This window comes from Monomorium pharaonis, chromosome 6 (assembly GCF_013373865.1).
Source record: "Monomorium pharaonis isolate MP-MQ-018 chromosome 6, ASM1337386v2, whole genome shotgun sequence".
NCBI classification, from domain to species: domain Eukaryota; kingdom Metazoa; phylum Arthropoda; class Insecta; order Hymenoptera; family Formicidae; genus Monomorium; species Monomorium pharaonis.
Window position 1 is genome coordinate 1,724,930 of NC_050472.1, and position 12,718 is coordinate 1,737,647.

General features: G+C 37.5%; 1 protein-coding gene across 3 annotated transcripts in view; it reads left to right on the top strand.

The window, feature by feature from the left end:
• Positions 1-12,718, top strand: part of LOC105831718 (acetylcholine receptor subunit alpha-like 1) — a 210,755-nt gene that overhangs the window by 98,130 nt on the left and 99,907 nt on the right. For all 3 annotated transcript variants that reach the window (XM_036288749.1, XM_036288748.1, XM_036288750.1), the window contains 2 exons: positions 4,171-4,280; positions 12,095-12,275. In XM_036288749.1, the coding sequence (XP_036144642.1) occupies positions 4,171-4,280; positions 12,095-12,275 (291 nt within the window). The remainder of the gene's footprint in view (positions 1-4,170; positions 4,281-12,094; positions 12,276-12,718) is intronic.

Here is a 12,718-nt window from a genome sequence, read left to right on the forward strand (position 1 = left end):
TGTACCCCTCTGCATGTTTTATTATACAGCTAGAAATATCGTTCGTTAAAGTTGCTGCTGCATCTAAAAGATTTCTTAAGACGTTTCTCAGAAAACATTATGACGCGTCTTGATGAGTCGCTTGAAGTGAAGGACATTCGATAGACATCTTTTACTTGTTCTCTGATATATTTCCTATAGCAATTTACACAAGAAAGCTGTAAAACACACAGCATCTTCTATCGTTGTTTGTTATATACGGAGCACAAATTGCGATATTAAATAATTCATTCGTTATAAATCGCCGAATAAATACAGTATAAAAATGAACTTACATGCACATTGTGAGTTAGGATGATAGGCAGCGAAGAAGAACAAATAATTTAAGGTTATTTACGATACAAGAAAAGATTGAAGCAACGTACTTCTCTCAGATGACCGGTATCACGAAGGCACTTTGCGCCATAAGAAAGAAAATATTGCCACTAAATTGCCAGCATTTTTTCTCTCGCTACGCCTCTGGTATGCGATTTTACGACGTCGTAGAATCGATCTTCCATTCTCAGTAAATCGCGTCTTTCGCATAGCGTCGTCGTGCGAATAGAAAAATTCGAATGCAAATGGCGTGTGGTGTAATTTACGGCCGTATTGAAAAATACTGAACTTTTATGATCGCGAGCTACTCAGCCACACACGGCTGGTTATTTGAGGCCAATAGCAAGAAAAGTGCCGCATTATTATTCACTTTATTCAATTAATTTACTCTTCCTTTTTCTTTTTCTTTTATAGAACTTCGTTGTATACTTTGATACTAATAGAAGACTTTAGTGTTGTTTGAGCAATTTTACAGTTGGCGGATTGTTATTCTAGCGTTCTAACTTTTCATTCTTCTCAAGAAACAACCGTTCATAAGTCGTAACATATATTCTATTAATTTGTTAATAATATTTAATTACCGAGAAATAGTATCATGAAAAGAATGTTTGTATATTGCATTAGCAAATAAAAATTTCTTCTAGATTTTTTTTCCGACGAGAGAAACAAATTCATGTGACCATATAATTTAATTCCTTAGAGAATAAGTAGACGAGAAAAAAACGCGCACGCATTTATTATGAAACTTCCTCCTTTACTAAATCAATGCTATATTTCAATATTCTATCTTGCGAGGGATTTCTACTACGTGCTTCTGCAATAGTGCTGGATTAATTAGCGAAATTACCTGCTCGGTTAATTTTAGTCTCAACCTTAGCAAAGCGTAAGGCTCTCGTGAAAGTTCACCGTCTAGTAGGATTTAGTGCCGAAGTTTTAGTTTTTCCTTGGTTTTCCCCACTTTGATTCCAATCCAGCCAAAATATAGAGCGCTCTAATACGCTCTGCAAAGTTGTCTTGGGGCGTTTCCCTTTTGCAGGTTCCCATTTTAGAACTGCGTACTAAATTAACGTCGGAATCATCTCCGAGCCACTGTATAATCGTTTTAGCGAGAAGATAATTTTCTGTGGTAGATGTGTGACGGTTTATCATCTCACTCCCCACGGGCAGAGTGGAGAAGGGAGAAACGCAGGGAAATTGCTAAAGTGCATGCTATATAATTGCATGCATCTGTTCATATTACCCACAGCTTTCTCATGTCAATAATTCTCTCAGCGGAGCGTTCCGAAAAGTGCCTAATTCTATGGGAGTAGAATTATCGCTTTGTCTCATACGTGCAGACAATAAATTTTCATAAATTAATTTTTTTATTCCCCTCTCGCGCGCGCAGTGAAAGAAGTTTCCTTGCAGTTTTGTTTGAAAGAGTTCGTAAGAGCCGTTCGTTCACCCGAGCGATATAAAAGGAAGGGCAAGAAAAAGGGGACAGAAAACTGTAAAAGAGCAAGTAATTAAAATCCTTCGACTGCTCTGCTCGTTGCGCGGTAACTGATTTCGATCCGAGTTCGTTGGATCGTGCGGGGAATTTTAGGCGCTCTGCGGCGTCGATGCCAGATACGTACCTACCGAACTCGGCTAATTGCGAGTGGAATAATTAATGCCTGCAAGAGCAACGAAACTCGACGCGCTGTATCAGCGCGAGCGTACATCGCAGGTGTGCCTGCAGCTGCTGTTTTCTGTCACGCGTTGCTGTGTGATATAATTCCACGTAGGGCGACGAGATCAAGTTACGCTCAAGAGTAGTCTTCAATTGCTAATTCTTGACGAATGTAAATCTAACACCGTCAAGTTTAAGTTGCAATAATTTTCATTAAATTAATGCTGGACTAGAATAATTCTACACACATCGGGAAAAGATTATCTTTCGGTTGTTTTTAAAGCAGGCACAGAAAATTAAGTTACAGAAAAATAAGTCTTGTTTTAAGTCTTTTAGCTTCATTTTGTATTGTTATCGTATGCGTACAGAATACTGCTTTTGTTTTCGAAATTAAAATATTTTTCATGTACGTACATTATTTTCAACGAACTGTGTAATTTAAAATGGGTAAGATGCAGGCAGGCAAGCAATAAAATATCAAACGCTATTGTGTTACCCATGGCATGCAAAACGGGCGCAACGGGAAGGTTTTCAAAATTACGCAGCTAGTCATTTCTCTCTCTCTTTCTCCCTCTTTTTTCTTTTTTTCATCGATAAATCTTCATGCCATGGCCATTTAATAATGAGAATAAAGTTTTGCTAACAAATAAATTAACAGATGAAAAATAAAAAAATTATTGCATGGCGGTGCATTTGAGATGCAATTTTCTTTTTGCGTGTGTTAGTTACTGCCTTGCATTAAAAGGTGAAATCATTTTATATTAAACGAAATAAATAGTTTTCGAAGAAAAGACCAAATTTTCTAGTCTTTTATCTTGCAGTAATAATCTTTCACTACTCTGTATAATGTCGAGAAACGGATTTCGAAATCTGTATTTGAATAATTTGATATTCAAAAGGCTCTATCTACGATTACGTAGGATCGTTCGAGCTATTCGTAAAATCAAATTGTAGTCATGCGATTATTCCATTACTAGGAATTATAGATTTTGCGTTCGAGCTGCCTGAATACGGATTATTACGTTATTGATAACATTAATCCACGATAGATTCTGTCGATGTTCATGAATGAATTAGTGAAATTCATAAGCTGTAACTGTAACTGGATCAAACGGGACCTGAGCTGTCGGGCGTCGCCCAAGTATCGATCCGATACCTACGTAAGAAAACTTCGGCGTCTCGTGAGTTATGCTTCGGCTCGTACGAGAAAATATCGACGCGTTTTGGAATCAAGTGTGACAAGTTTGCGTGATGTACGTAAATATCCATCTTAATGCTTTGTCGATTGCTTTGTCATCTCCAATATGAACGCGCGACGAATGAAAAAAGCCGGGGTCGATTTCAAAACGACTCGATTTTAGATGCAACCGTCGGCTCCTCTTTTTAATGAAAAATGTAACAACAAAAGAAAGAGGAGGGGGAAGAGAATATTATCCTGGGAATAACTCCTTTCTTATTGTAATGCATTTGAACGTCACTGATGTCTATGTCGAGAGACGGAGTCTCGTGGTGAAGATAAGAAAAATAGACAGCAAACAGGAAGAAAAGTCAAGAGTCCCGTAATTATTTTGCCTCCTTCTAATCGTTTTATTTCGCTTAAACGCGTAAACCGGAAAGTGGATCTTAGAAATAGGATATTATATCTTCCTACTCGGATATCGGGTGCGGTGGACGAAACTTCCGTGAGGTAATTATGAGGGTCGTGAAGACGCCTAGCGGTCGCAAAAGGGTCCGGAATTGAATAGTAACATATATCGAGGGTAGTTAAGATGTTTATAGGCGCTATTTCTTGCATAAGGATGGATATTTAATTACAAATATTGCATACTTTTTTATATATTAATTTTAATTTATACTTTGGACAAGGTATTTTTACTGGAAATAAGTTTTCTAGAAGAATGCGCGCGTTTTCTTTTATCATAATTTAATACAAATGATATTGGGTTTAAGAACTGTTTTGATGCGCGCGGAAAGAAACTAATGAAAGCAATTGTGCCTACAACGTAGTAAAGAAAAGAAGAAAGAATATATACAATGAGGAAAACGACTTTTATGTTTCCTTTTTTTTTTCATGTCATTTTCTTTCTTCATGCAAAGCTGCTCGGGAATCAATTAAGACCTTTATTTTCGATTAAATCGTTAACAATTCTTCTTTCTGCTTTCAGGAGTGGAACGATTACAAGTTGAAGTGGAATCCGGACGAATATGGCGGTGTTGAAACCCTTCACGTACCATCGGAACACATATGGCTACCCGACATTGTTCTTTACAACAAGTAAGTTAATATTTCATTAGTAACGACATTATTCTTAAGTCATCGATATGTGTGTTACTTTCGCATCTCTTAAATCCAACTAACTATTATTCACCAAGATCGATCTTGCAACGCGGTTTTTCCTCTCTCGAACTATATTTTTTCATCACGAAATGATTATACTTCATAGGATTTTTGCGCGAAGTGTGTGGAAGGAGGATATCCCTCTAAAGCCCCCCGCTTGGGATATTCCTCTAGCTGCTAGCACATTCTCCCGTCGGGTATTTTGAAAATCCACGCTGTGAAAACGAGTGGACACGGCAGCGGTGAGCTAGTCCAGGTCGGTCTAACATCGAGAAATAAGATGTGCTCTCACATCGAATTTAGACGTGCTCGTGTGGCGAAGACACTTTTACGACGACGTTTTCAGGCCCCTCCTCCCCCTTGGGAAGGTAGATCCGTTTGTTCGACGGCGACGGATATCGCATCCTTGCCGCATTTCACGGCCCCGCGCATAACCGCCGGAGCAATCGCGCGGAAAAGAGTTACGTCTCGAATATACAACCTCGAAGAGGTCGATAGTAACCATTTCGTAAGATAATAGTAGATCCAGATTAAAGTGGATGAAAGCGATTAAGAGGCAATCAAATAGACGGTACGCCGACCAGTTATCCGTCGGCAGACGCGATATAAAGCGAGATTACAGGATACATTTCAACAATCTAGATATCGTGCACAATACGCCAACATTCACGACCGCGGATTCTGTCTGCCGCGAGTCTTCGCCGCGTGTAATACTCAGACGCGATAACATGATGCATAATGTGCGGTTAGCTAAGCCGCAAATTGCGTAAGTCCACGCGAATTATGGAACCATTAATCCAGAGCAGGTCGAAATTAATTATCCACGCCTGCTGGCGCGACCCCTCGTCTCGTGTAACAAAGTGTTGCATCCCAAGCTCATATCAATTTTTTCGGGGCTTCTGGAAAGCATTCAAGAACTTAAGCAAGTTATAAATTGTTCATAGATTGCTTAAAAACTATTAGTTCGATGTGAAAGGTTTATTTATTATTTATCTGGTAAATAATTAATAAATCTTTTATTTAATATAAAAGTCAATAGAAAAACGAAAAATCCTTGACCACCATTTAATTCTCACATCTCAACACATTTTCATTAAGAAAGCATTTAAATTTGCAATTACAAGAGTTTGGAAAATGTATATTGAATTTTATTGAAATTTACCAAACGCTTTCGGAAATAAAACGTCTCCTCGTCTTGAAAGGGTTTATGACACTCTTTCGACCCCCGAGGGGGCAAGCAGCGTCATTTCTGGCGTCTAGTCTACGGACAATCGGGTTTCGCAGAGAGGCAGGCAATCTCGTCTAAGGCGTTGAGGTAGTGTATCAAATAAACCGAACTTAACCCGCCCTATTAAGCTCCACTCAAGCGCACGACGTTCAATCCGCCATTCTCATTTCCATCAGAGCTTTGAAGCTTTCCTGCATCCCCATGAGCCGCGCTCTCCGACGTCCCCTGCTTCGACAAGGAGATCCCCTCTTCTTTCGTTCCTTTCAGGGAGTACGTATGGCGCTGATACATTATGTAAAATTCAGCCTGAAATGCCGAGGCGCTGCTATCCTCTCTGCACTCTCCACGCCAATACAATATATTTTTTTTTATTTCTTATTGGGCGAAACGTATTCTGCAGTAAGCTACTACTACTGCAATCTGGCGCAATAGAGGGTATGGATTAAACAAATTTGCGCGAAATTCCATTGTATGCGAATCATTACTGACGGATGTAATTGTCGCGTTCGGGAAAGACATTTCGTTAATTTAGTGGAACTAGTTTCGTTGACTGTATTTTGTTGAATTCACACAATTGTTTTGTTAAATTAACTGATATATATTGTTGGCTTAACAAGATTATTTTGTTTGAGTTAATTTGTTAAATTAGTAAAATAATTTATAAACTACAAACATCTTAATTTGATTAAATGGTTAATGATTAGTAATGTAAATATCTGCATTACAATAAAAATGATATGCAATTGCTACGCACGCATATTGTTATGTCAATTAAGAAATTATTCACACAATATTTTAATTCTTTTAATTTTGATACTAAATATTACATAATGATTTACAAAGACATAAATCCAATCATTTAACTATATTTCGATACATTGAAACGTAAAAAGATAATTTTAACGATTTAACAGTATGTACTAATCAAATTAAACTATTATGTGTTAACCAAATTATACAATTTTTTAATTTATTAATTGCTAGATGTTTTGATACGTTTTTTTCTCTCTTTCCCTTTCTTCTTCTGTTTTTCCCTCTTTCTCTCCCTTCTGCTTTCTTCTCGTAATTTAAACATGACATTTTCGAATTTTATTTTTTATGAGCACATTTAAAATGGTAAAGCAATATTAAACAACTTTGGAAGTTGTTATTTCGTACCGTGCAAAATTATTATTGTTAGCGAGAACAAATCGCCATCGTCGTCCAATAAAATTACTCAAGTCTCCGTGCGGAGTGAATCAGCGGAATGAACATGCGTTTATATGTACGCAAAGGGTCAGTAGGGTGGCGGCCAAAGGGTTGCTTAGGCACAACGACCCGACGGCGCAACATACATACGACTGTGCCGCAAAATGCAGAGTTAAAATATGCAGGAAATGTACGTGAGGGCGAATCTCGTTACTCCATTATCACCGGATTACTGCACCTGCAGCTCATCCCAGACCGCACCGCGGTAATACATTCCAGTTGCCTTTATAAGAAAGAGGACGAGAATGGGAGAGAAAGAGCGGAGGGAGAAGGAAGAAAAAGAAAGAACGAGGATGACCTGATAACAAAGTCTCATTTGCTCCAAGTAATCGCACGTACGTGTTGCGTGGCAATTGCGTCGATACGCGACCATTTCGAATGCGACGTGAGTGTGATATAAAGGGAGTTGAACTCGATGGGGGAAACAGGGAGTTAAGAAAAAGTCTCCGTAGCGGTAAACTCTACCTACAGTTCGCGTCCCAACTCACTTCTGTTATATTTATGGGATAACTTGGTCTCTCTCTCTCTCTCTCTCTCTCTCTCTCCATTTCTCACTGAGCCATTCAACTCGCATTTCGCAAGTGTCAAGCCCTGCTCGCGTCCACCTTGCCGATGCTTTCCGGAGAACGTTCTCATGTGCGCTGTAACGCGTTATCAATTGCGAGATCAGTCCGTCCCGGTCATGGACGCTACATCGTAAGCATCAAGATCTACGACAATAGGGAGCTTTTCCATCGCCGATAAGCGGGCGAGGGAAGTGTAAGTAATATCGTCTATAAAGGATGGAAGGCGGTTGCAACGATTCCGCCATTCAGTCCGAGTATATATCGCATCTTGCTTCCCTGTTGAGATAGAACAAAGTATCGGGTAAGAGGATACCGATGATATTGGTATGGCGGTCCACTCGTTCTCCGAGTAAGACGCGGGAAAGATTATTGTAGACCTCGGCCGTAATAGCCGGCGATCTGCAATGTCGAGCGACGTCGTTGTCGTGGTTCGACACGGGGATTTCCGATCCCAGCTTCGGAAAATCGGTTCCCACAGAACGTCAGAGTACGTCGCGGGGTGTAAATAACGCGTCATATTTTTTCGGCGTGAGAAACCGATCCTTAACAAAGGGCAGTACTTTTCGCGGCATTCTGTGACCCGATTACAAATAAGCGTATTCAAAATAGGTCAGCATTGCGCCGTCCTTTGCAATCGTTGCGTGTAATTCAACTCTTTGTAACAGCAGATTGTGCGAATGTCAAATTTTTCAATACATTGGTATGTACGTATTGTGTATTTCACGAAAATTGTCACGAGATTCCTTAGAAAATTACGAATTGCTCATCAACATTTGTTATATTAGTTTTGGACATAAAAATATATTATAAATTCCTCGTATTCTACCAGTACAGCAGATGAAAAGATCAGTATAATATTGTGTAATAATGTGTAATGTTATATTAGTTAATTGATTAAATGAACTAGTTAGAGTATCGAATAGGCGAAAGTTAGCATGTTGCAAAAAAATAATAAATTATTGGTGAAAGATTAAACATTATAGTACCTGAAATCAAGTTAATTTTTAATATTTATTTGCATACAAAAATAACTTGAGTAGTACGCATTCAGAAACTTTTTCATAATTAGAAATAAAAAATATAAATAAACTTCAAGAATAACTTTTTTAATTGTGCTTGCACTATAAGTTATAAATTAAAAAATAAAATACGTATGAATACAGATTAGTTAATTAACGCTGTTAATCCCAGTAATAACAAATTTTGCGTTAGGACGACGTCATCTTTCATTATGCTCCGACGCTCCGGGAAGAGAAGTTTTCTTTTTTAACTCGTTCCCTTTTTCTTCCTGAAAGGAACGATCGAATCGGAAAACGGAGGAGAGGAGGCTACGTTATCATTAAGATTGCGACAAGCCGATGCCGCGACTCTCGAAGCCGTCGAGTCGGGGAGTCGGCGGTGGTTTTACTACTTGCACAGAGTTCTGAGATTTACATGATGTGCCCGCGCAAGAAGCGCGCCATAAAGCACGTCTGGAGCACGAAAAAAACGTGATTAATTGAGTCTTCGAACTTTCTTGACGTAACTTGCAGAACGCGCCCGTCGTTTCTTACGGTGCTTGCAACGTCCACTTTGTCTTTAACCGACGAAGCGCAAAAATTATAGCTCGGCCTGTGGAACACTGTAATTTCTCTCTCTCTCTCTCTCTCTCTCTCTTCTCTCCCCTTCTTTCCTTCTTAAATCTCTTTAGGTTTTATGTAAATTATTAGGTTTTATGTAAATAATATGAAATTGTAAAACTTTACAACGCAAAAATGTGCAAATTATTTCATAATTTACTTTCATATAATTCTTCAAACAATATCCAACAGATCCAACAGAAGGAAGGAACGTTATATAAAATGTCGTATTGTCGCTTATTTATTTAATTACCGCGTACAATTTCCGCGAGATAATTTCTTAAGGCTTAGTTACGGGATAATCATGATTACAGAGACGATTTTGAGTCGTTCCGTCGTTAAGTGAACGTTTATCTTTCGCTGACTGGCAACAGGATAATACAGAGCATCCGAGATTATACAACGCTCCCATAACAACGCGAGCGTTCCTCTCGCCGGGAAATCCCTCTCGCCCTGAGAACAAAGCTTAAACATCGTCCGACTACATGCCGCGATTAAAATGTCACTTTTCAGCCATCATCCTGTATTATCAACGACGCGTGTCGCTCTTATCACAGTTCCGTTCTAATGCGTGTGTCGGAAACACTTTCGACTGATATTTAGCACGGTTAATCTACGGACGATGTTCCAGACTCAGATTGATCTTCGACGTTTCCTGATCCACTTATCAGAGAACAGGTGCTTTCACGAAACTATTAACGAAGATAATCGTTCAATTGGCCATAATTAGAGACATGCATAGTTCTCTTGTAATTAATTCCCGGGAAATGGTCGCAAAATACTGTTCTTACATTATTTATACTATTTGATACAAATATTACCTGCATTTAATTGTTTTAGTTCATATTTCTTTTTCTTATTTCTTGTCTTAGTTCTAAAAATGTGTGATGTTATTTTTTATTATAAAAATTTTTCTAAATTATTAGATTACGTATACAAATATGGATGAAATATGACATACTCGGATAATCTATTGAAAAATTACATCAATGTATTCGATATGATCGTTTTAAGTTAGAAAGTCGGTCTTATATTTCGTAATTTTCGCTGCAACTTGCATACTGTACGTGTACTTGTATTGCAGACTAAGCTGCAACAGTTATGGCGAGTCGCCCTTATTTTTAGCTTCGAGCGCCTCTATACAGAGTTTGATAACAGAAATATAATTATCGGATGACCACAAAGTGCAGGAGACCTACATTAACGTTCAGAAGCTTGTATAATAGGATTTACAGACGCGCGAACTTTATCCAATATGCAGCTTTTGTTGCAAACAAATACTCTCGTTTCACGATAGTTAATGTAAAAGTCTTATATTATACTTATACATTTAAATTGTCTTGAGAACTATTGCTTTTTCTAATGCTCGTTAGTTTTCTTGTTTGGCAATTTTAATTCTTTTAATATGTTGAATTTTTATTTATTAAATAAAGACTTGTAAATCAATATTTTGTTTTGAAATTGTAAAAATTGTACAATTTTTTTCAGTTAAACTGTAAAAGTAATATTATGTCAGTTTTGAGTGAACACTAATACTTTCTTAATTTCATATAGATAAAAGAATGTGCAATTTTTACTTCTGATATTTATATATACTAGAACATAACATTGTTGGCGCTTTGCGCGCGTCATTTAGCTTTAAAATCATTCAATACAAATATAATTTAATGTATAAACTCTGCTTGAATTATTTCGTCAATCGACAGTCTATATTTCAAAAAGTTTATCCTGACTGACTCGGCGGAGGTCGTGGAGATAATGTCGTCACGTGCGCGGGACAAAATGTCGGATGAAAAATTCACGAATTGGCGCGAAACCGACGCGGAATGGATCGGCACACATCGGTGCGGCAGAATTCAGCAGTAGCCAGCATGCCGAAGTAATAAGAATACCACGGCCGGTCCCCGACCGAAAATAGTGCAACAAGTGCGGTCGCAGTAGTGACAGCTGCGACGGTGCGGCCGTGGCACCGCGAATTAGAAATTCCCGTAAGCGTATTATCTCGACGGGTTTATTTCTCACGAGCACTGTTTCTTCAGTCTCGCACAATAATATCGGTGCCCTGGCGCCGTACCGTTTATTCGACGGATTTTCTTATCTCTCTCGCCGCAAATTCATTTCGTCTTGTAACATTTTGTGTTAATTCCGCTCGGAAAATTTTCGCACTGACCGCGCGGAATAGCCAGATGATCCAACTTTGGTCTACATTATTACCTCAATACGAAAATCTTTCTTGTGTGAAATTTAGGAACAAATTTATTTTTATTAAATAAAAATACGAGTAACTTGGATTTACTAATTAAGGATCTTGAAAGAATAAGGAATAGGAAAGTTTGAGAAAGAATAGATTCTCTCTCTATATATCCAAATAAATAAAAAATTATTTCACGCTTATTTTATTTGCAATTTCAATTATTTCTCGAATCTTCTCGAAAGTTCGCTTATAAGTCAAGAAACAAATTCCTTATTTTTTTTTCTTTTATTAAAACTGTTATTTCTTCTCTTTTGCGAAATTGGAAGGTATAAAAAAATATTTTATTAATGTCTTAACTGTCATTCGATGATTAATATAAAAATGTATATTCTGAGCAACTTTCTAAATATTTAAGCGTTTAAAAAAATATATATAGGAAGAAAAAAAAGTTAATTTCTAGAAAAATTTATAGGAGAAAAATGGTTACGGCGATAGATGGTACAGCTGTTCCGCGTTCAATGTACGCACCGAACCGTACACCGCTTTGTCAAATTTTCACACAATAACATTTGAAGGGTCGCTTCGCTTTACTCGGAATATCGATTGGTACCGTTTCTATTGGCTTTACGTATGGCAGGAAGCTTTTAACTTTCTACTGTGACGTTGTAGATTCGCTGCACTTCTTCTCCGTCATGAAGCACAAGTCTCATGAAATGTAAGATAATCTAGCAACAACTTCGTAAACAATTTCGTATAAAGCCGAGTTACACCGTTATCAATTATCCTTGTAACAGAGCAATTAATTAGAAACATTTCGAGATGTTTCAATGATTACTTCGTCTTTTAGACTTTGTTTAATTGAGAAAATATTTAAAGGAACGAATTTTGTTTTTCAGTGCCGATGGTAATTACGAGGTGACCATTATGACTAAAGCAATTTTGAACCATACCGGGAAGGTCACGTGGAAGCCACCGGCAATCTATAAATCATTTTGCGAAATCGACGTGGAATACTTCCCCTTCGACGAGCAGACTTGTTTTATGAAATTTGGTTCGTGGACTTACGACGGTTACACGGTAAGTACTTTTATTCGAAGACATTGGAAAAAATATGAATATGGTTTAAAAATTTACAGTTAACCAAATGATTTTTAAGCTATTATTAAGATTTAATTACGCCTACATAATTTTGAAGAATATATATTAAAGAATGAATTTTCGAACTAAAACAATCAAATTATTAATTGAATTTAGATGTTTAATATTTTATATTTAAATATTATCTATAAGAAATGTTTAAGGCCGGCTTTTTTAGCATCGACTAACTTTGCCCGTAAATTAGCCAGTCTTATCTCTCTATGTTCTAGTCTTATTACGCTCTAGAGAGAAACAGAAAAGCTGTAATCTTTCGGATAACTTTATCTGACATCTAATTACAAGTAGAAAAATCGCCCATTAGTGCGGCAAATTGAATACTTAAAAACTATAACGCTTTGTATCTCACAAACCACTAATTGCAC